The sequence below is a fragment of the Carassius carassius genome, chromosome 11 (assembly GCF_963082965.1).
Source record: "Carassius carassius chromosome 11, fCarCar2.1, whole genome shotgun sequence".
In the NCBI taxonomy this organism is placed as follows: Eukaryota; Metazoa; Chordata; class Actinopteri; order Cypriniformes; family Cyprinidae; genus Carassius; species Carassius carassius.
In genome coordinates this window covers 34,103,248-34,123,681 of record NC_081765.1, presented here as the reverse complement: position 1 = coordinate 34,123,681, position 20,434 = coordinate 34,103,248, and the positions used below count along the sequence as shown (strand labels likewise).

At 35.0% G+C, this 20,434-nt stretch overlaps 1 protein-coding gene across 8 annotated transcripts in view; it reads right to left on the bottom strand.

Moving 5' to 3' along the window:
- Window positions 1-12,146: 12,146 nt before the first annotated feature.
- Window positions 12,147-20,434, bottom strand: part of LOC132153238 (NACHT, LRR and PYD domains-containing protein 12-like) — a 66,104-nt gene continuing 57,816 nt past the window's right edge. For all 8 annotated transcript variants that reach the window (XM_059562616.1, XM_059562622.1, XM_059562621.1 and 5 more), the window contains 4 exons: window positions 18,059-18,232; window positions 17,584-17,757; window positions 16,241-16,410; window positions 12,147-12,447 (listed from right to left, as the gene is read on the bottom strand). In XM_059562616.1, the coding sequence (XP_059418599.1) occupies window positions 12,446-12,447; window positions 16,241-16,410; window positions 17,584-17,757; window positions 18,059-18,232 (520 nt within the window). In that variant the 3' untranslated portion in view covers window positions 12,147-12,445. The remainder of the gene's footprint in view (window positions 12,448-16,240; window positions 16,411-17,583; window positions 17,758-18,058; window positions 18,233-20,434) is intronic.

Genomic DNA, 20,434 nt, shown 5'->3' with positions numbered 1-20,434 from the left:
AAGTTGATTAGTTTCTGTTAAAACTTTTTAATTAAAATGCATGGACATTTTATATGCAATTCAAACACATAAACCTTAAATTTAGGCCTACATATATATATATATATATATATATATATATATATATATATATATATATATATATATATATAATTTTTTTTTTTTTTGTTTTTTTTTCTTTTTTTTTTCAGTGATTGATTCAATACAACTGCACCATATTTGCTAAAGTTAGATCTGTAAATGGGGGTTGGATGGAGAGATTGCTTTAGAAAGCTGCTACTATACTCGTCTTTCTGGTAAAATAGTTGCAGGGTTTAAAAAGGGAACTAGTGAAGTAAAATCCAACAGGACAAATGGTGAATGTTTCTGTTTCAAAACTTTAACGTTTGAAATTGAGCTGTTTAAGAAAGCCTAAGACGGTCTGAACTGGTTTCCCAGCTTGTTTAGTTAGCTGGTTTATAGTAGTTTATCTGCTCTCTCAGCCTTACAAGATCCCATGAAACCAGCAAAGACCAGAAAAAAAAGTGTTTTTCCAGCGAGGGGTTATTTAGGCTGTAAGTAGCTTGATCACATGGCCAGTTTGTCTTTGTGTACTTTTTATTGTATATTTCTAAGGTGTTCTGTGTGGTTGCTAGGGAATCTGCAGAGCTGCTGTAAGTGTCAGAACATATCTGTGCAGTTGTTAAGGTGTTCTGAATGATTGCTCAGGGGTAGAGAAACAGCCAAACTGGATATTTAAGAAGAGAGATACTGTATTAATGCATGGCTGTGCAGTAGGTCACATCTGTATGGGAACTTGTGTCCACAATGGGGGAAATTGGTTATTGCAACCTCACAATACTGACATTTTTCTTGCAATTCTGATGTAGAGTTGGAGCCAGAATTGTGAGATATACAGTCATAATTATGAGATATAAAGTCATAATTGTAAGATAAATTTAGAATTCCAACATATAAAGTCAGAATTGAGAGCTATAATGTTATATTTTGTGAGATATAAAGTCAGAATTATAAGATATAAAATCTAAATTATGACATCATTTCAAGACATAATTATGAGATATAGACATAAATACGAGATAGTTAGAAATATGAGACAAAGTCATAGTTGAGATATAGTCATAATTAAAAGATATAAAGTTAAAATTATGAGAAATAAAGCCAGAAGTGTGATATATGGTCATAATTATGAGATATAGTCATTAATATGAGATATAAAATCAGAATTGTGTCATACAGTCAGAATTATGAGATATAGTTATAAAAAGACATACAGTCATAATTATGAGATAGTGTCATAATTATAAGATATAGTAAGTATATAAGATATATAAGTAAGAATTGAGAGCTATGAAGTTATATTTTGCGAGATATAAATTCAGAATTATAAGATATAAAATCAGAATTATGACATCATAATTTCAAGATATAAAGACATAATTATGAGATATAGACATAAATACGAGATAGTTAGAAATATGAGACAGTCTTAGTTGATATATAGTCATAATTACAAGATATCAAGTTAAAATTATGAGATATAAAGCCAGAATTGTGAGATATGAGTTCATAATTATGAGATATAAGGTTATAATTATGAGATATAAAGCCAGAATTGTGAGATAGGAGTTCATAATTATGAGATATAAAGCCAGAATTGTGATATATGGTCATAATTATGAGATATAGTCATTAATATGAGATATAAAATCTGAATTGTGACATATAGTCAGAATTATGAGATATAGTTATAAAAAGACATACAGTCATAATTATGAGATATGTCATAATTATAAGATATAAAGTTAGAATTGAGAGCTATAAAGTTATATTTTGTGAGATATAAAGTCAGAATTGTAAGATTTAAAATCAGAATTATGATATCATAATTTCAAGATATAAAGACATAATTATGAGATATAGACATAATTATGAAATACAGACATAAATACGAGATAGTTAGAAATATGAGACAGTCTTAGTTGGGATGTAGTCATAATTACAAGATATAAAGTTAAAATTATGAGATATAAAGCCAGAATTGTGAGATATGAGTTCATAATTATGAGATATAAAGTCAGAATTATGATATATTAATTCATAATTATGAGAAGTAAAGCCAGAATTGTGATATATGGTCATAATTATGAAATATAGACATTAATATGAGATATAAAATCTGAATTGTGACATATAAAGTCAGAATTACGAGATAGTGTCATAATTATAAGATATAAAGTTATAATTACAATATATAAATTACCCAATCACCTTTTTTAATTGTATTGCTTGACAGAAAAAAAAAAAACAGAACTGAGGTAAAAAGAATTCAGAGAAAAAAAGTCAGAGTTGTGAGATAAAAAGTAACATGACCTCTTTTATTTTCTAATCCTGTTTCAGAAACATGCATTTACAGATTTGTGAGATGAATGCAGCTTTAAACAGAGTTCACGCATGTCTTTTTAGCACTAATTCTCATCGCTTTGTTTCCATTTATTAAAACATCCTTTATGCTGACAGAGACACGGCCACAAAAACACTCCCAGCCATCATTTTCTTACTCTCCCTCCCTTCACCTCCTTTAAAATTCATTTTCTCTGTTCTTCAAATAAGTTCTAATGACTGGCTTGAAATATTCCACGCATGCATTAGTGTCAGAGATTGCTATTATTATAATCATGCAAATGAGAACATACTCGGATCCATTTTTGAGGTGTCAGGCTGCTAGTTCCCTCACATTTAATTAGATTTCGGAGTTAACGTGAGCGGCCCGGAGAGGTTACGATAGCAGTCAATTAACAGCTCGGCTTTTCAGACATTCGTTGAGAAAAGCGAGATATTTCTGAATGCTATATTTAGACACTACAGATTGGGCTTCTACACATTCACTCAACTCTTTCTTATCAAACAGAGAAACACTATAGATTTACAGTCTGGTTTCTGTGGACTACAACTATTTTGCTTGTTTGTACATGATGGACAGATTCATATTTCTCCTTTTCATTTCTCAACAAGGGAGATTTGTTTTGTGCCAAATGCAACATAAAAAAATATTAATGTTAGGTGTGTAATTAATGCTTCGTCTTTGAATTGTATTTTTTATTGAGGGATTTCATTGTAGAACTCATAAATCAGTTAAATACAGTGTTTTATGACGAGGTTGAACACTAATAGTGTGTGTAAACTTGTGCCATTAACTTTCACAATTAACTAAGTTGGAGAAAATAAAAGGGTACAAGTAGTGCTGCATTTTTTAGGGAGAATATATATATAAATATTTTGATTGCAATTTTTTTGATTATATGTTAATATGGAGGAAGATTTATTATGGATTGTAGACTTGTATATTAGATAAAACCAACTGTTTGAAGTGAAATAAATAAACAAATAAATAAATAAATAAATAAATAAATAAATAAATGAATGAATGAATGAATAAAACAGTTTGAAGTAAAAAAAAATAATAAAAGTTTATTGGTTTAATGTTTGAAAATGAAGATAGTAAAACTAAATTATTGTCTTAATTATGCCATAATTATTAGCTTTTAATTTTAGTTGTAATGTAAAATATTTTTACTTAAACAGTTTGATGTGAAATAGTACAATAGTAATATTTATATTGTATTAACTTAGATTATATATATATATATATAGTTATAGTTATCAATGTTTTTTCAATACTCTTGATTAACAGTGAAATATTACAGTACTAATATTTCTATTTTTTTCATTTTGAAATGTTTGTATATTTGTCACAGTTATAATAATAACAATACAAATATTTTTGTTTCTTAAATACTCCTATTTAACAGTGAAATGTTACAATATTAATATTTCTTGTTTTGGAAAAAGTGCACTTAAAAATATGTATATTTATTATTTATAGAGTAATGTATTATACATTTATTATATTTATTAATAATAATAAAAATGGCTGGGTTTGTTTGCAGGGCTGCACACTTTTCCACCACAATTTTGTGATTATATATCAATACAGAGGAATCATTATTATGGATTATTAACTCATTTTTTTTGTTAAACATGTTGTAATGCTGGATGTGTTTCATCTTTTGTCTTCTCCAGATGTTCACTGAAGGACTGGAGTGCTGTGGATTATTGTGATGTTTTTATCAGACTCTCATTCTGACGGCACCTATTCACTGCAGAGCATCCATTGATGAGACACTGATGCAGTGCACCATTTCTACAAACCTGATGAAGACACAAATGGCCTGAGGATGAGGACATTTACAGCGGTCTTCAGTTTTGGTTGAACAATTTCTCGAAATTCACAAATTGAACCAATTAGAGCCCCAGCAGTAAAAAACATCCTCATCACACAGATCAGTTACTCACCATGCAAACATTCACTTCGTAAAGCTGCAGAGCCTTAAATGTTCTTGTGAACAGGAAATAGTGTCTCATCTATCAACGCTTTCTGTGTGAAACTCTCAGGTCAGAACACTAAAGTTCAAATTGTTGGTTTACAGGTATATCAAATCAATCTGAGCGCCAGACGTTTGATTAACACTCCAAACATGCTTTATTTTGATCTCAGATTGATTAGAGCTCCTTACGTGAGAGGAACAGATGCTTAAACCCACATCACTCAGTTTTCAGACGTGTATGATTGATTAAATGGAACAATAGCTCGGACTGGAGGAAGGTTGATAAATCTCTCCTGCACGTGAAAAATATGCTGAAAAAGTACAAACAGTCATGAGCAATATTCAACGCATCAGTCACAGCTCACCTGCGTAAAACTGTTTTCACAGGAGAAAAAGCTGATGTCTTCTAAAGTTCATAATCCTGAATTTAAAATAAGAGGTTTACTTCTCCAATGTGTTGTTGATATTACAGGAAAATCACTTTATAGCTTAGTGCAATTATTAAATAAGGATATAATCTGTTGTTGCACTGCGTGTTTAACAAAAGAAGAAGAAGAAAAAAGAAATTTACGTGGACAGAGGTTTATAGTATTTCATCTGTATTCTGCCAAAATAAAAGCTCCAGGATCTCAAATGCTTGAAAGCTTGTGGGTTTGAACATTTAAAAGTAAAGAATTTAAGACTTACATATCAGCATTATAAGTTGTCTTGTAAAATAACATGAATGTCATAATTACCCTTTTTTTTCAATTGTAAACTGCAACAGTAATGTATTTGTGTCTTCACTTTTTTTTTTGTTAATTACTTATTATTATTATTATTATTATTATTATTAAATAAAAAATTTGTAAAAACACTTACTAAAAATATGAAATATTTTATTTGTTTACTTGCATGTCATGTGACCATTAACCCATACGAGAAAGCCATGAATATGCGAATGTGTCGTTAAATTACTGAAATATTACCTTAAAATCTATTTTATGTCAAAGGCGTAAAATGGTGGAATTTGCATAGTTTCCAACATGGTCAGAATTTTACAGCATTTCACCAATATTCCACTAAAACAAAAGCTTGAGAATTTGAAATGTTTAAAAGTTTGAGGGTTTGGATTTTGGAAAGAGAAGAATTTCAGATTTAAATATTAGTATTGCAACTTTTAGTGTAAAATAAATGCATGTATTATCAATTTTTTTTTTTTTTTTGACCTTGCAATACAAATGTAAATTAGAAGAGTCAAATGTTTCTGTCTTCACTTTTTTATAATTAGTTCAAATAATAATAATTATACTGTAATTATTATTTTTATTATTATTTCATTTAAATATTTTATTTGGAATCCCCATGCAATGTCCTTCACAGAATGCACACAGAAACACGTAAAGGCAAATTGGTAAAGGCTGGAATTGCTCTCAAACTTACTAAAATGTACAAGTGAATGATGTCTCTCAAACTAAAAGTGCTGCTGTGCTGTTTGCTGGACATCAGACTCGGACACACGTTTATCTCTGAGCTTTGAACGAGTTCTCGGAGGACAGTGGCAGCCGACTCAGCAAGAATCCAGAGAGAGCGATTTATCGATTGCACAACTCCCAGCTGCCCTGTGATCACACTTTAACCACTGAACGCAAGGAAAAGGTAAAAGGCCCGTCACAGGCGGAGAGAACTGTTAAATCAGCAGACACACTCATCAAATCAGCAACAAACTACATCTGCATTTACACCTCAGCCACAGGAGAACACTGATCACGATTAAACTAGTTTTAGTCTTTAGTTCTGTGTCAATTAAAAGCTGCAGAGTTGCTTTGTTTTATGCCTCTGGCTGCACTAAAGAATCAACGTGAAATATCGGCAGTGTAAAGACAGCTATATTTACAGGATTTATAAAGGGAAATGGGAGACTTTTAAGAACTTTTTAGGACCAAGTAAAGCCACAGTATTTTTGTCCGGAAGACCATGGGGACCAACAACTGCTCGGTTGCCAACATTCTTCAAAATATCTTCTTTGGTGCTCAACCGAAGAAAAAAATAAATAAATGGAACTTGACAATCTCTTGGAAATCTCTGTAATAAGTAAAAATCTCAGTTCAAATCAAATCCTCAAGTGTCTTTTGGTTGAATGTTTGCATCTGCTTTTCAGCAAATCAAGAGTGTTTGTACTGAACTCTGAGCATGTTTACCAGGACATTTTGTCAGTAGACATTCAGCATCCTCATGACACTTTTAACAGCACATTTACTAATGACACAGTGGAAGCACAAACACAACTGAGGCGTGAAATATAAAAGCACCATCAGTAAAAGTAAAACGATTCAGAAACATTCTGACTGTTTGATCCATTCAATATTCCGCTGAGATCAACGTTGTGATTTATTCCATAATTTGCCTAGAAAATAATGAATTCAGAGATCACATGCATGATGCATGTCCATTAACTTGTTTTTAATACTGAACAAGGACTGTTAGTTAAAATGATTCATACTATTTGAATTTATAAGAGCAATGGAGTTTGACTGCTCACATAACAACTCATCTGGCTTCATAATTTAATTTTCAATGGTGGTGAAGTGCGAAAAAAAACATATGTGCTGCCAAAATGTTTTGGAACCTGTAATATTTTTTTTTCAGGTTTCTTTGAGAAATAAAAAGAGTTTAATGGCTGAGGAAATTTTTTCTTTGATCACAATAATAAATTGTATTTCACGTTAAGTTAAAACAGAAAACTTATTTTAAATTGCAATAATATTTCACAATATTGCTGTCACGTCACATTCGGAACAAGGAAACGCGGGAGTTGCTCAAATACCATCAGTTTTTGATGAAACACAGAATAACAGTCAGACAGTACAATCTGATATACCGAACTAAGAACAGGAAACACAATATATGCACATCACATGACGAGGATGACGAGACACACCTGGGATCAATAGAACAAATCAGGAACACCTGGAACAAATGATAAGGACAGGAACGGGAAGGACCAAATTTGGGCATGGAAACTCTTGAGGAGCAAAACACATGACACACAGAATAGTGTGTTTTTTCTTGTATTTCCTTTTAAAACACTCCAATAATCCTAATGAAATTTAGAAAATAATACATATACAATGTAACTTACAGTAAAAATACATAGCAATGTACTATTTCATGCATCTCATGCATAAATATAAACATGCCACTATATATTATATTATACATATAAAAGAGATTTTATATTTTATAAAATTATTTAAACATTTTTTTATAAAAGGTTTATAAAAGCAACAGTATAAAGGAGGATTCAGTGACTTAGTAAAGCAATAGTTTGCTCATTATTTATTCAATCAATGTTCATAAATCATATAATAAATTTAGCAACTCAGATATTCATCTTTTATGCTTCTAAGTGTGCTATAAGTGTTATAAGACAAAAAGGGTGAGTAAATGATGACAAAATGTTCATTTTAGATTGAACAGATGGCAAGGTCTCTGAGACCTTTGTGTTCAACCATCTTCTTTGATAAATACGGCACATCTGTGTCTGTTCTGCGTGCCATAATGGAGAAAAGACTCTATCTGTGCTCTGAAACATCCTGTATGAGGAAAACACAGTCCTGTCAATCATGAGACACTTTCATTAGAATCTTAAACCTTGTGTACAAACACAGTGATCATTTAATACTTAAGCTCGAGTGCAATCTGCAAGGAATCATCTACTGTACATACAAGAGATTAAGGACTAAACTAACGCTGGCTCTGATGTTCTTTCAATCTTGTGTATTATTTATTCAAATCATGAAAGGATAGACATGAGCTTTAACAGGACTATAAAATCTCACTCAATGAACATCCATCACAGGTTTTCTTGGCGTTCTCCTCATCTTAATGTTTCAGGGCACACGGCGGGGAAAACCGATTTATAGACTCGCTGCATGAAGCCAGCTAAAATTTAGTAACAGAACTCGTTAAAACCTTAAAGAAAACCCATAAAATATACATGGTTTAAAAACACTCAGCACTGGAGTGAATGAGGTTCAGTCTCAAACCACCCGAGAACAACATGTGTTTCTCTTGAGGACTCAAACACGACTCAAGAAACAAGAACGACCATTTCTGCATCTGCTGAACCTAAAACAACAGATGTTAACATCATATTTGAGTCCTGACAACCGCTGCAGGGAAAAGTGGGGCAAGTTGTCATAATATGTTCCTCATGTGAATATACCTGCAAGCCAATTTCTGCACAGATACAAACCTCAGGGATGCAAGACCTAAACATCTCCACGGTTTTCCAGCTGGTGAAATATACAGCTCATTTACACACTTTGACACTAAGAGGGGCATGTTGTCACACTAGAATCAAAGCAGTGCAGCATAAGCAGAAGGCTTAACTGTAATTAATAAATTATATAAACCTACACATTAACAAATTTATATTAATTTGATTTAAAGCATTCACTATAAACAGCAAAATAAATGTATGAAACAAATGAACAAACCAAAGCAGTTTACTCTACTGCTAAAGAGAACAAGCTAAAAAAAATGAAGTAGGATTAACTAAAGAGCCTTTCACAAATAATTACAAATAAATTGCAAGTATAAAACATAATTGTTTATTTAAAAAGACTGAAAAAGTATTTTCTTGTAAAACATATTCCAGTAATCTTCCTATTATTTACAACTTTGAAAAATAATTTTTACAGTGTTGTGTATCTAATTTTACTCAATATTTTACAGATACTGAGATCATGCAACAGCTTACCCGTGTGACAGCTAGCCCCGGTCTGTGCAAACAGTTAAAGCATCACAATCCGAGCCTCTTACAGTGCTATAGAGAAAGAAAGTCAAGCAGTCTAACTCTCTCATCGGTCTTTAAATATTTGTATGTATGTATGTTTGTATGTATATGCATTCCCTCACTGCTAAAGAAAACTTCTTAAACCATCAAACACGATGCTCTCCAAAAGGAACCAGCTGTCAAGTGCCCCAAAACCCCCTAAAACCATCAAACACACACTTTGGCTGGATTAATGACAACAGCAGTGTATTCAACTACATATTCAGGTCTACCTTTAAACAGTGAATGTGTTAAACGCTGCGCAAGGACTAATGGGACAAAAAACACTTCAAGAAAGCTCTTCAAATCATCACAAGTGTCACTAACTCCTCTCGATCACTAGAGGTCAGTGTTTTCATGACTAATACACCACAGACACTAAAACACAAACAGGAGTGACTCAGACTGACAGGAAGTTCATTCGGCTGTGAAGAAACAGCTCGTTTCCTGAAGAAACACATTGAATAGCTTAAACATTTAAAGTAACTTGAATTTGCTGAAAGTAAACACCAACGTTTGCGGAAATCATGAACTACAATAATAAAAAAAAAAAAATATTTATGTTGGATATGTTCAATTATAGCTTCAAGAGCACACAAACAAATATGAGTTTAAGAAAAACAAACAAAAAATGCTGATTTGCTAATTAGATGAGAAACATTTAAAGTCAATAGTGAGACTTTTGATTGCAGATGTTTGCGCATTGGCAAAAGTGAGCACAGATATTGTTGAGATTTCTTCTGAAACTCCACAGAAGACACTAGTGAGTTTATGTCATTTCAGAAGAAACATCTGAGAAACCAGAGATTTTTTGATAAGGTTTGATCTCCATTAGGTATGTTTTGAAGCATGACTGCTGGTTTGAGCTGGTTTAAGCTGGTCATGACCTGGACATATGCTGGTCCTGAGCAAGAGCTAGTTGCTTAGGACCATCTTAAACCAGCTCATGACCAGCTAAGGTCCATCTAAAAACCAGCAGCCAAGCTTCAAAACATAATGCTGAGATGTTTGTCTAGTGCTGAGGCTGTGCTGAAGCTAAGCTGCTGATCCTGGAGCAACACCATCACAGCTTGTGGGGCAGCTGTGGCCTAATAGTTGTTCCCCGGGCACTGGAGATATAGCTACCCACTGCCCCGGGTGTGTGTTCACGGTGTGTTCACTTCTCAGTGCTGTGTGTGTGTACTTGGATGGGTTAAATCCAGAGCACCAATTCCGAGCATGGGTTACCATACTTGGCAAATGTCATGACTTTCACTTTATCTGATTACACAACTATGAAGTTGTTTTTAAAGCGCTTTTAAATCTACTAGTAATTTCAGAGAGAAAATTGTTTCTACACCATTTTTTAGTGTGCATTACAACATATTTTAGTTCTATTTTTATTAACTCTTTAAAATCCTGTGCCTCGATCAAAGTTTGTGGCTTTCACTTATCATTTTCTTTCAGTTAAAGATGTTCCTTTTCATTTGACTACACCATCGATGGTTTGTGTATGTAGGAAAATAAACAGCAATTGTGAATTAATCAATGGTGGCCTCAATCCATGATTGCGCCCTTGATTGATTTATTAATAAATAAATTACCCTAAAACAAATCCTGTCACAACCTGTCTCATCCATGTCTTGTCTCAAGGAATAAATCATGATTTTAACCCCAAGTTAAACACAGAAGGTGAAATCCTCAGTCTGTCTCACAATAAACAGAGAACATTAGCAGGTCTATTAAACTCAGAGATGGTTATACCTGTTATGGATCAGTGCATTACAGTTGCAAAAGTGCAAAATTGCTTCTTTCTTCTCCACTTGGCCATAATAGCACTTGGAAGGCCGGTGACGGGGGGATAAGTGAGGACCCATTCAGTAAAACCAAGTCGATTTGATTGCTCGAGGCAATATAGTGAAATAATAAAATGTCTTACTTCTAATTACAGCACGAGAATTTTATTATAACCACAGTATGTGTCCACAATTGTGCTTTAAAATAGTTCCAGAGGGGAAACTGTAAATGTCTTTACTCCTTTAGTCAAGAAATTGAAAACAAAAATTAAAAAGTTTAAGTGCTGCCTTATATTTATGTATGATCAAACTAGTCAAGGTAATTTTTTGTCATTTCAACTTAAATTACCTATATTAATTTGACTTTAAAAATCAAACTGAATCTTGTATAGGCTAACTTAAACATTAAGCTGAAATTGGTTAAATTATTTTGAGGTGTTAAATTAATTGAAAAACATAAGTTGCTAAGACTTACAATCTCCAACTGGAGTGCCCATGTTCTCTGATAGAGGGCACTCCATCCCATACCTATGCCACTCAATCCCAGACTCCATTTCCATAACCATCTGCCTATCCACCTGTTCCCAATCAGGAGGTCTATAAACGTTGCATTACACTCTCTCTCTCTCTCTCTCTCTCTCTCTCTCTCTCTCTCTCTCTCTCTCTCTCTCAATCGATTCAATGAACACTTGTCACTCAAATCAAACTGGATTTTTTTTTTCACAAATCATGCAATAAACATGTTTTTTACAAATATTTACATTTGTTTGTGGTCTATATAGCCTGCATCAAAATGAGGTTTGCTATTATGTGCCCGAATTATTTAATTAATTAATTAGCACAATATGCTAATTTGTTTAAATTCATACCTACGTAATCACCATCACCAAAATTTAAAAAAAAAAAACATTTTTTACATTGAAACTTGAAAAAAAAAAATATAAACCTACCTACCGACCCTTTTTTTTTTATTTTTTACTGTTACTTCAAACCATAATATTTTTAAGTTGGCCTCATTGTGAAGTCTTGTTTGTGTTATGCTGCATTTATGAGAGCTCTCTCTAGTTACCATTTTATGGTTTTGATATTGTACCTGGTTCCTGGATTTCCCTTTTTATCTGTGTATTTGGATAACAATTGTGGATTACCATTATTAAAGCTGTGTTTATTCATTTGGTTTGTAACACAAGTACACTTTATTGTTCAAATCATCACAGGGGCCTGATTGGACATCTGATCTACATTGTAGACAATATCTAGTAAATCCAGAATAATTCTGAACTCAGTTTCATGGGCCATTACCTATAAAACAAGACAGTGAAAGACAACACTCATGTCAGTACGATGCTGTGTGTCTCTGTGTCTTCAGTCTCTGGTCATTGTGTGACTGTGATGTCTCTGTAGCGGCTCTTATACACCATCAGCTGATCCTGAGGAAACTGGACTGATATCTAAACACAGATTCCTACAATAAAACACACAGACAGTCACATATGAATATGTTGTCACATCACATCAGCAGATCCATTTCAGAAAAAAACACAGTATATTTATATGATAGCCAGAGATATAAAAAAACAATTAATCATAGATTAATAACAGTGAATGATCGACAACTCTCTTTTACCAATTCCACACAGAGACAATGAAAGAGATGAAAATACAGTATTCATATATTCATAGATCATCACAGAATTAAACACAGTTTAGAGTACAGAATTGGAGCTGAATTATTAGGGGCCAAGCACAGAAGGATGCTCTTGAGTCATTGGCAGCCCATAGAACCACTTGTGGGACAGTTGTAAATTTGGCTCACTGATAGAGGACAGTCTCAACATGTACCATAGCAAGTTTGGAGTCTGAAAATTCCACTCATGTTTATGCTAATAATGCACAAACAAATTTGGATGAATCTAAATAAGACAGGTAAGTTTATATGTCTTTTCAGGAAAAACATCTTAGAAACCAGAGATTTCAGATGAAGTGTGATCTCCATTAGGCATGTTTTAAAGCATAACTGCTGCTTTGAGCTGGTTTAAGCTGGTCCTAGAATATTTATTAACCCTCTGCCTATATTTAAAAATACTATATTTAATATAATTCATGTTACGGGTCGAATGAGACCCAATTTTCTCATGTCAGCCATTTTGGCCATGGGTCATTGTTTTTTTTTTTTTTTTTGTGTGAAATGCTATATTTTATGAACACACTGATGTATCATTATGAAACTTGGTATGCTTCTTCGGCATCATGCCCTAATGGTGAACTTCCTGTCCACTATTTTGATTTATGTTTTAAACCTACTTTTGCGAACTCCTCCTTGACCGTTAGTCAGATTTTCATCAATTTTGAATCGGATCATCTTCAGACCATGCTGACCAAAATTATGGATTTCGTGTCAATATACAAAACGGTTTTAAGCGAATCAACAAATTTGCTGGAAAGATGCCAAACTGCATCTGAGGCTATATCTTTGCAAAGCTTTGAAATATTTACATCAAACTTTGTATGTGCAATTGTCACCTCACACTGACCACCCCATTTCAATTTTGTAACAGCGCCACCTAATAGCCAAGAATAAGAAACCATTATTTAACCATTAATTATAAAATTTCAAAAACTGCTAATAACTTTTGATTGCATTAGCCTATTATAATGAAACTGTTCTCAAAACATTCCTTGAGTCATGTTGACAACACACATACCAATTATGCCATAGTAAAAGGAACTTCCTGTCCACCATTTTGATTTATGTTGAAAACCCATTTTTTCAAACTCCTCAACCTTTTGTCCAATTTTCACGAAATTTGACTCAGATCATCTTTAGACCACAATGACAAAAAGTCATGGATTTCGTGTTGACAGATAAAACCAGTGTTCGCATTGAGGGGGGGCTGGGGGGGTCCGGGACCCCCCATAAGGCCCAAAAAAATGACCTTGGCGGGGTCCCCTGGTTTTTCATTAAAACTAAAGTAGAAACAAAATTTGACATAGCCTTATCTATTTTTTTAATCAAAGTATTGCGCTGCCGCTCCCATAAAAAGCTACTTCAAATTAGATGTGCGTCTGAAAATACACTCAAGTGCGCCACACGCTGTTTTCTGAAGGAATTTACAGACTGCGGGCGCGACGTCGCTGTGTGATTGACTGACAGAGTGATCCTTCCTCATTATTTTACCTCACGATGACGGTAAGATAATATTTCTTTGTTTTACGATTGTTTGGTACACCTAATTTACTGCTACTGAATAAGTGTTTATCCTAGAATCGGACAGTCACTTTTATTATAATCTTGGTCTGTCAATAGTTTTTTTTTTTATCTTATGATGCTAGTTCACTATCGGATTGTTAGTTGTAAATTAGCCATTTAACATAATTCTGAGGAAAAAAAGCTAGCATTGCACCCATTCTGAATTAAAAATAGTTTTAAATCTAGTAACCTTTAGGCCGCGTGTCCACCAAAGCGTTTTTCCCCGCAGCTAGCATATTTTTTCAGTTGTTCTCAATGGGAGTGCCGCGTTTTTTAAAACACCATGAGCGGGCCAAGCGCTGAGCGTCTTATTCACGCTGAGCGCTGAGCTTTGGGCTTTTTTTTTTTCTCGCGCCGAGAGTTGAAGAATGTTCAACTTTGGATAAAATGCTGCGCTCATCACTGTCACTTTCTAGTCAGCCGACCAATCAGAGTGCAGGAGGGGCGGGCCAAATTCCACACCAATCAACTGTCACAACTGTTATTTGTTACATCGACGTGTCAACAAGCACAACAACGAGAAAAATGGAATATAAATTAATATTGCTGGTCTCTGAGCATCCAGAGCGTTTAAGTCAGAAAAAAAAAAGATTTACAAAATCAGATACAAGTAACAGTTTAGCGGTTATTCTGTATCATAGCAAACAACGCGTCTCAACCACTGATCTATAATATAGATATCATATATAGATCAGTGGTCTCAACTAAAAAAAAAACAGCCCACAAAAGCATTCTCAAGCGCTCACAGCTGGGCGTTTTCAGCAGAGCGCCTGGCTTTTTCAGCTGCCTAAAAACGCTTAGGTGGACACAGGGCCTAACTGCTCAAAAACAGTGTTAATTTAATTAAGGACATTATTACTGATGAACATGTTCTGTGTCAACGATGGCAAGGCAGGGTTGCTAACTCTCACAAATTGTGCGTGAGAGACACAAGCATTAATTATCACGCCGAAGACAACATTCAGATCAACCGTTTTTGTTATGAATTGTATCCTATTTTCCGTTATTATGTATAGCCTAATACAATTATTGTAGTATTTAAGGTTAAATGGAGAAAAGGGTTTTAAATTCAATGCAAAGAGGCATATTAATGAAAGAAAATACTGAATTTAACCCAAAAAAATTAAGTAAAGTAGGCCTATTCATGTGATTTGATAGTGAATCAAGAGATCGAAATTGATTAATGGTCATCAGCATCGTAATCATATCAAATTCGTTCTATTTTTTATCCTCTTGTAGAAACACTATTGTGACAAAACATATATTTAATGTAGTCTCTCATTCACCACTATAGAAGTTTACCCAACTATGACAACTTCCGCTAGATAATATGAAAGGGTTATGTAAATACATTCAAGATAAACTATTTTTTTTATGAAATAAAATGCATACATGTGCACTGTTCAAAGTATATACATTTTTATTTAATTTTACATATAGTAAATGCTCAGCCGCAAAAAACATGTTCTGAAACACACAAAGTAAATTAAATTCACAAGTAAAGTAAATGAAATTATATTATTATATGAAATAAATAAATACAAATATATATTATTAGTTTTTTTTTTGTTATTGTTTTTTTTGGTGGGGTGAGGGGGGGGCAAGAGATTTGACACAATTCAAACACTGGATAAAACCATTTTTGTATAAAAAGAAAATTTGAGGCATGATACCAAATTGACTCTGAGACTGATTCTTAGCAAAGCTGAAACATATTGACACAAAACTTTGTGTGTGCCATTGACACCACACACAGAACACGCCACATCAATTTGATAACAGCGCCGCTTATTGGTCAAAAGTGATAAGCCAATAAATCAAATTACTAGTGTTTGTATTTATGATATTTCAGCATTTTGACTAAAATCATTTAAAAAATGTTTTTAATTACTCATTGCTGCAGTTGGTCAGTTGTCTTTCTTCTTTAGTGCTTGGGCCCATAATTCCTGCTTGCAGCTATATTTAACTTTAATTCCATTTTTAAATATTTAAAAAATAATATACTCACAACAGTATACTGTCTCCAGTTTATAATGTGGATTATCTTTCAGTAACTTCACTCCTGATTCTCCTAGTTTATTCCCAGTCAGATTCAGGTGTCTCAGGAGTGAGGAATTTGATCTCAGAGCTGAAGCCAGAGCAACACAACCTTCATCTGTGATCCCACAATCCCTTAACCTGTAGAAAACAATGACACAATGTGAATTGTAGTCCAAGTGTCTGTAGTTTGTTATTGACTCTTGTTTCAGAGCAGGAGATGAGATAGAATGACAAGCATTTTAACAAACTGCTGCTGATAGAATGAGATTTATGCATGTTGATGCTCAGTGGTGCTGTTTGAAACTGTCATGTGCTTCAGGACTGAACAGATACACAGAGCTGAATGTGAGAAATTGTTTCATAGTGATATAAGGAGAGATCTGTCTGGAGAAACAGTCACTTGCTCCTCTAATAAACACCTACAGGAGGATATTTGCTTCACATGAGCCACGTGTTCCCCATTACATCTCATTTATTAACTCTTGTGAGCAAACACATTATGTCATGTTTAGGGTGACAATATGTCTGACTTTCGGCAGCTCTTCTTGGATGCAGGGTTGCCAAGTCCACATTTCTTTTCTACAGAATAAGGGATAATTTTAAACTTTTGCAATGGATTAATTTTCCCAAGTAGGTTAAAGGTTTGAAATATTGCATGAATTGAATTTGACTGAAATGCTTGTATTAAAACATTTTGCATTCTACATATGATAAAACTTTCATGGACTTTAATTGTTCTCTCCTGGTGGAATGACCTGCTCAACTCAATCCAAGCAGACCTTTAATCATTTTCAAGAAAGGGCTGAAAACACATATTCATCTGACCCCTTAACTCCAGCACTGTCTATTATAATGCTATTTCTAATTTTATCTGCTTGATTTTTTATTAAATAAATTTGACCAGCTAACATATGCATCTTTATCAAATTTCTATTCTAACTACTTGATTTATTTAAAAAGGAATAGACAGCCTTTAACCTAGAATTCTCTATTTTTTCTATTTATTTTATTTTATTTAAAAATAACCCTCTAACACTAGCATTCCCTAATATTTTTCTATTCTATCTATTTCTTTTCTTTGTATTTATTATAAAAAAAAATAATAATAAAAAAAACCTTGCTACATATACTTTTAGCAAGAGCAAAGGCTCATGTGATGTCATGGAGATAAATGAAATTAACTTCATATTCAGTCATCAGAGTCAGTTGTGTTGGCATTTAATTTGTTTATTGAACATTTATTTTAAATATTTAGTATTAGCATTTACATTAAAGGACAATGACATGAGACTATCAGAGAGATGATCTTACCACAGCATCTCCAGTTTACAGTGATTACCCTTCAGTCCAGCACAGAGACGCTTTACTCCCAAATCTTCTATTTTATTCCAAGACAGATCCAGGTGTCTCAGATGAGAGGGGTTTGATCCCAGTGCTGAAGCCAGAGCAGCACAACCTTCATGTGTGACGCCACAATCTCTCAACCTGTAGAGAGCAATGACACAATGTGAATTGTTGTTCAAGTGTCTGTAGTTTGTTTTTGACTCTGGTTTCAGAGCAGGAGAGGATATATAATGACAAGTATTGCCACAAACTGCTGCTGACAGAATGAGATTAATGCATGTTGATCCCCAATGCTGCTGTTTGAAACTGTCATGTGTTTCAGGACTGAACAGACACATTTGTGCTGAGATTTTGTGTTTAATGAACATTTATTTCACAAGCTTTAGTCTTAAAATTTACAATAAAGTACAAAGACATGAAAGAATCAGAGAGATTATCTTACTGCAGTTCCTCCAGTTTACAGTGAGGATCCTTCAGTCCAGCACAGAGAAGTTTCACTCCCAAATCCCCTTTTTTATTCCAAGACAGATCCAGTCGTCTCAGGTGTGAGGGGTTTGATCTCAAAGCTGAAGCCAGAGCAGCACAACCTTCATTTGTGATGCCACAATCTCTCAACCTGTAGAGAACAATGACACACTCTTCACTCTCTCAGATAAGATCAGTTTATCTGTGAATCCATTTGCAAAACAAATCAATATATGATAGATTATTGGACTGAGATTTAAAATGTCAAAGTCTCATTAAAGAAAGATTAATATTTTTTTACACTGTCAGTATTTTTTACCAAAATGTCTGTCTTACTAAGACATTCATATAAATATATTTAAATTACAATATTCATTACACAGCTGTATTTTATACAATTATTTCGATTTGTATGGAGTTGTGGTGTGTGTGTTTTTGTGTGTTCTGAGATATATTTTTATATTATGAGTAAAATGTGGCAGATTTTACTTACACCTCAATGTATTCCAGTGCTTTTTACAAAACAGTACGTATTAACACATTCTTTGTATATGATTCTATTAATTATAAACAGATGCTGTCCTATAGTGTCCTAGTATAGTGTCCTTATCATCTGCTGATAAGAAAGACACTGTCATCTCTCTGTCAACATCTCTCTGCTGAACGAGCTGAACATCTTCTTCGCTCGCTTTGAGCAACAAAACAGCACCACTGCATTGAAGACTCCACCTCCTCCCGGCGACCAGGTGATGATGCTGACCCCAGACAGCGTGAGGAGATCCTTCAGCAGGATCAATGCACACAAAGCTCCGGGTCCTGACAACATCCCTGGGCATGTACTGAGAGAACTCACTGATGTCTTCACAGACATTTTCAACATCTCACTTAGTCACGCTGTTCCCACATGTTTCAAAACTACCACCATCATTCCAGTCCCGAAGAAGCCATCTCCATCCTGCTTCAATGACTACTGTCTTGTTGCACTTACTCCCATCCTCATGAAGTGATTTGAACGGCTAGTCATGCTCCACATCAAGTCTGCCCCCCCCCTCCCTGGACCCCGTCCAGTTTGCCTATCGGTCAAACCGGTCGACCGATGATGCCATCACCACTACCCTCCATTCAGCACTCACACATCTGGACAAAAAGGACTCATACGTCAGAATGCTGTTCATAGACTTCAGTTCAGCATTCAACTCAATCATACCTCAACAGTTCATTTACAAACTGATTCAGCTGGGGCTGAACACTTCGCTGTGCAACTGGCTGTTGGACTTTCTGACTGGAAGACCTCAGGCAGTACAGGTCGGCAGCAACACATCCAGCACCATCACACTGAACACTGGGCCCCCCCCAAGGATGTGTGTTGAGCCCCCTCCTCTTTACTCTACAGACCCATGACTACACACCGTCACACAACTCCAACCTCTTCATTAAGTTTGCGGATGACACGACTGTGGTGGGTCTCATTCGCAACGAAGATGAGACAAACTACAGGAGCGAGGTGAGCTGCCTGGCCGGATGGTGCAGTGACAACAATCTCTCTCTGAACGTGAAGAAGACGAAGGAGATTGTTGTTGACTTCAGGAAAGCACACACTCAGCACGTTCCTCTGACCATCAACGGTGCGACTGTGGAGAGAGTGAGCAGCACCAAGTTCCTGGGTGTGCACATCACAGAGGAGCTCTCCTGGACTGAAAACACAGCAGCACTGGCCAAGAAATCACAGCAGCGTCTTTACTTCCTCCACAAACTGAGAAGAGCCAGAGCCCCGCCCCCCCATCATGTACACCTTCTACAGAGGCACCATAGAGAGCATCCTGTCGAGCTGCATCACTGTGTGGTATGGCGCCTGCAACGTGTCCTGCCGAAAGACTCTGCAACACATAGTGAGAGCAGCTGAGAAGATCATAGGTGCCTCTCTCACTTTCCTCCAGGACATTTACAGAACCCGTCTCACCCGCAAAGCCCTCTGCATCACAGGTGATCCCACCCACCCAACACACAGCTTCTTCAGTCTGCTACCATCAGGGAGGAGACTGCGGAGTCTCCAGGCCAGGACCAGCAGACTGAAGGACAGCTTCATCCACCAGGCTGTCAGGAAGCTGAACCCGCTCCTGAACTTGCCCCCCATCCCTCTTCTGCCCCAGGCACCACTGAACTATGAACCCCCCCCCCCCCCCAACTAATATACGATGACATGCACCAGTCATTTTATGCAGCACTGGTCTGCTCACTACCTCATTCACCATGGAACTGACGTCATTCTACCACCTCATCAGTCAGTTAAATAAAATAACTGCTCTTGACCCTGTTGTCAACTTAATCAGACTGAATAAGCTTATTTTTTGCA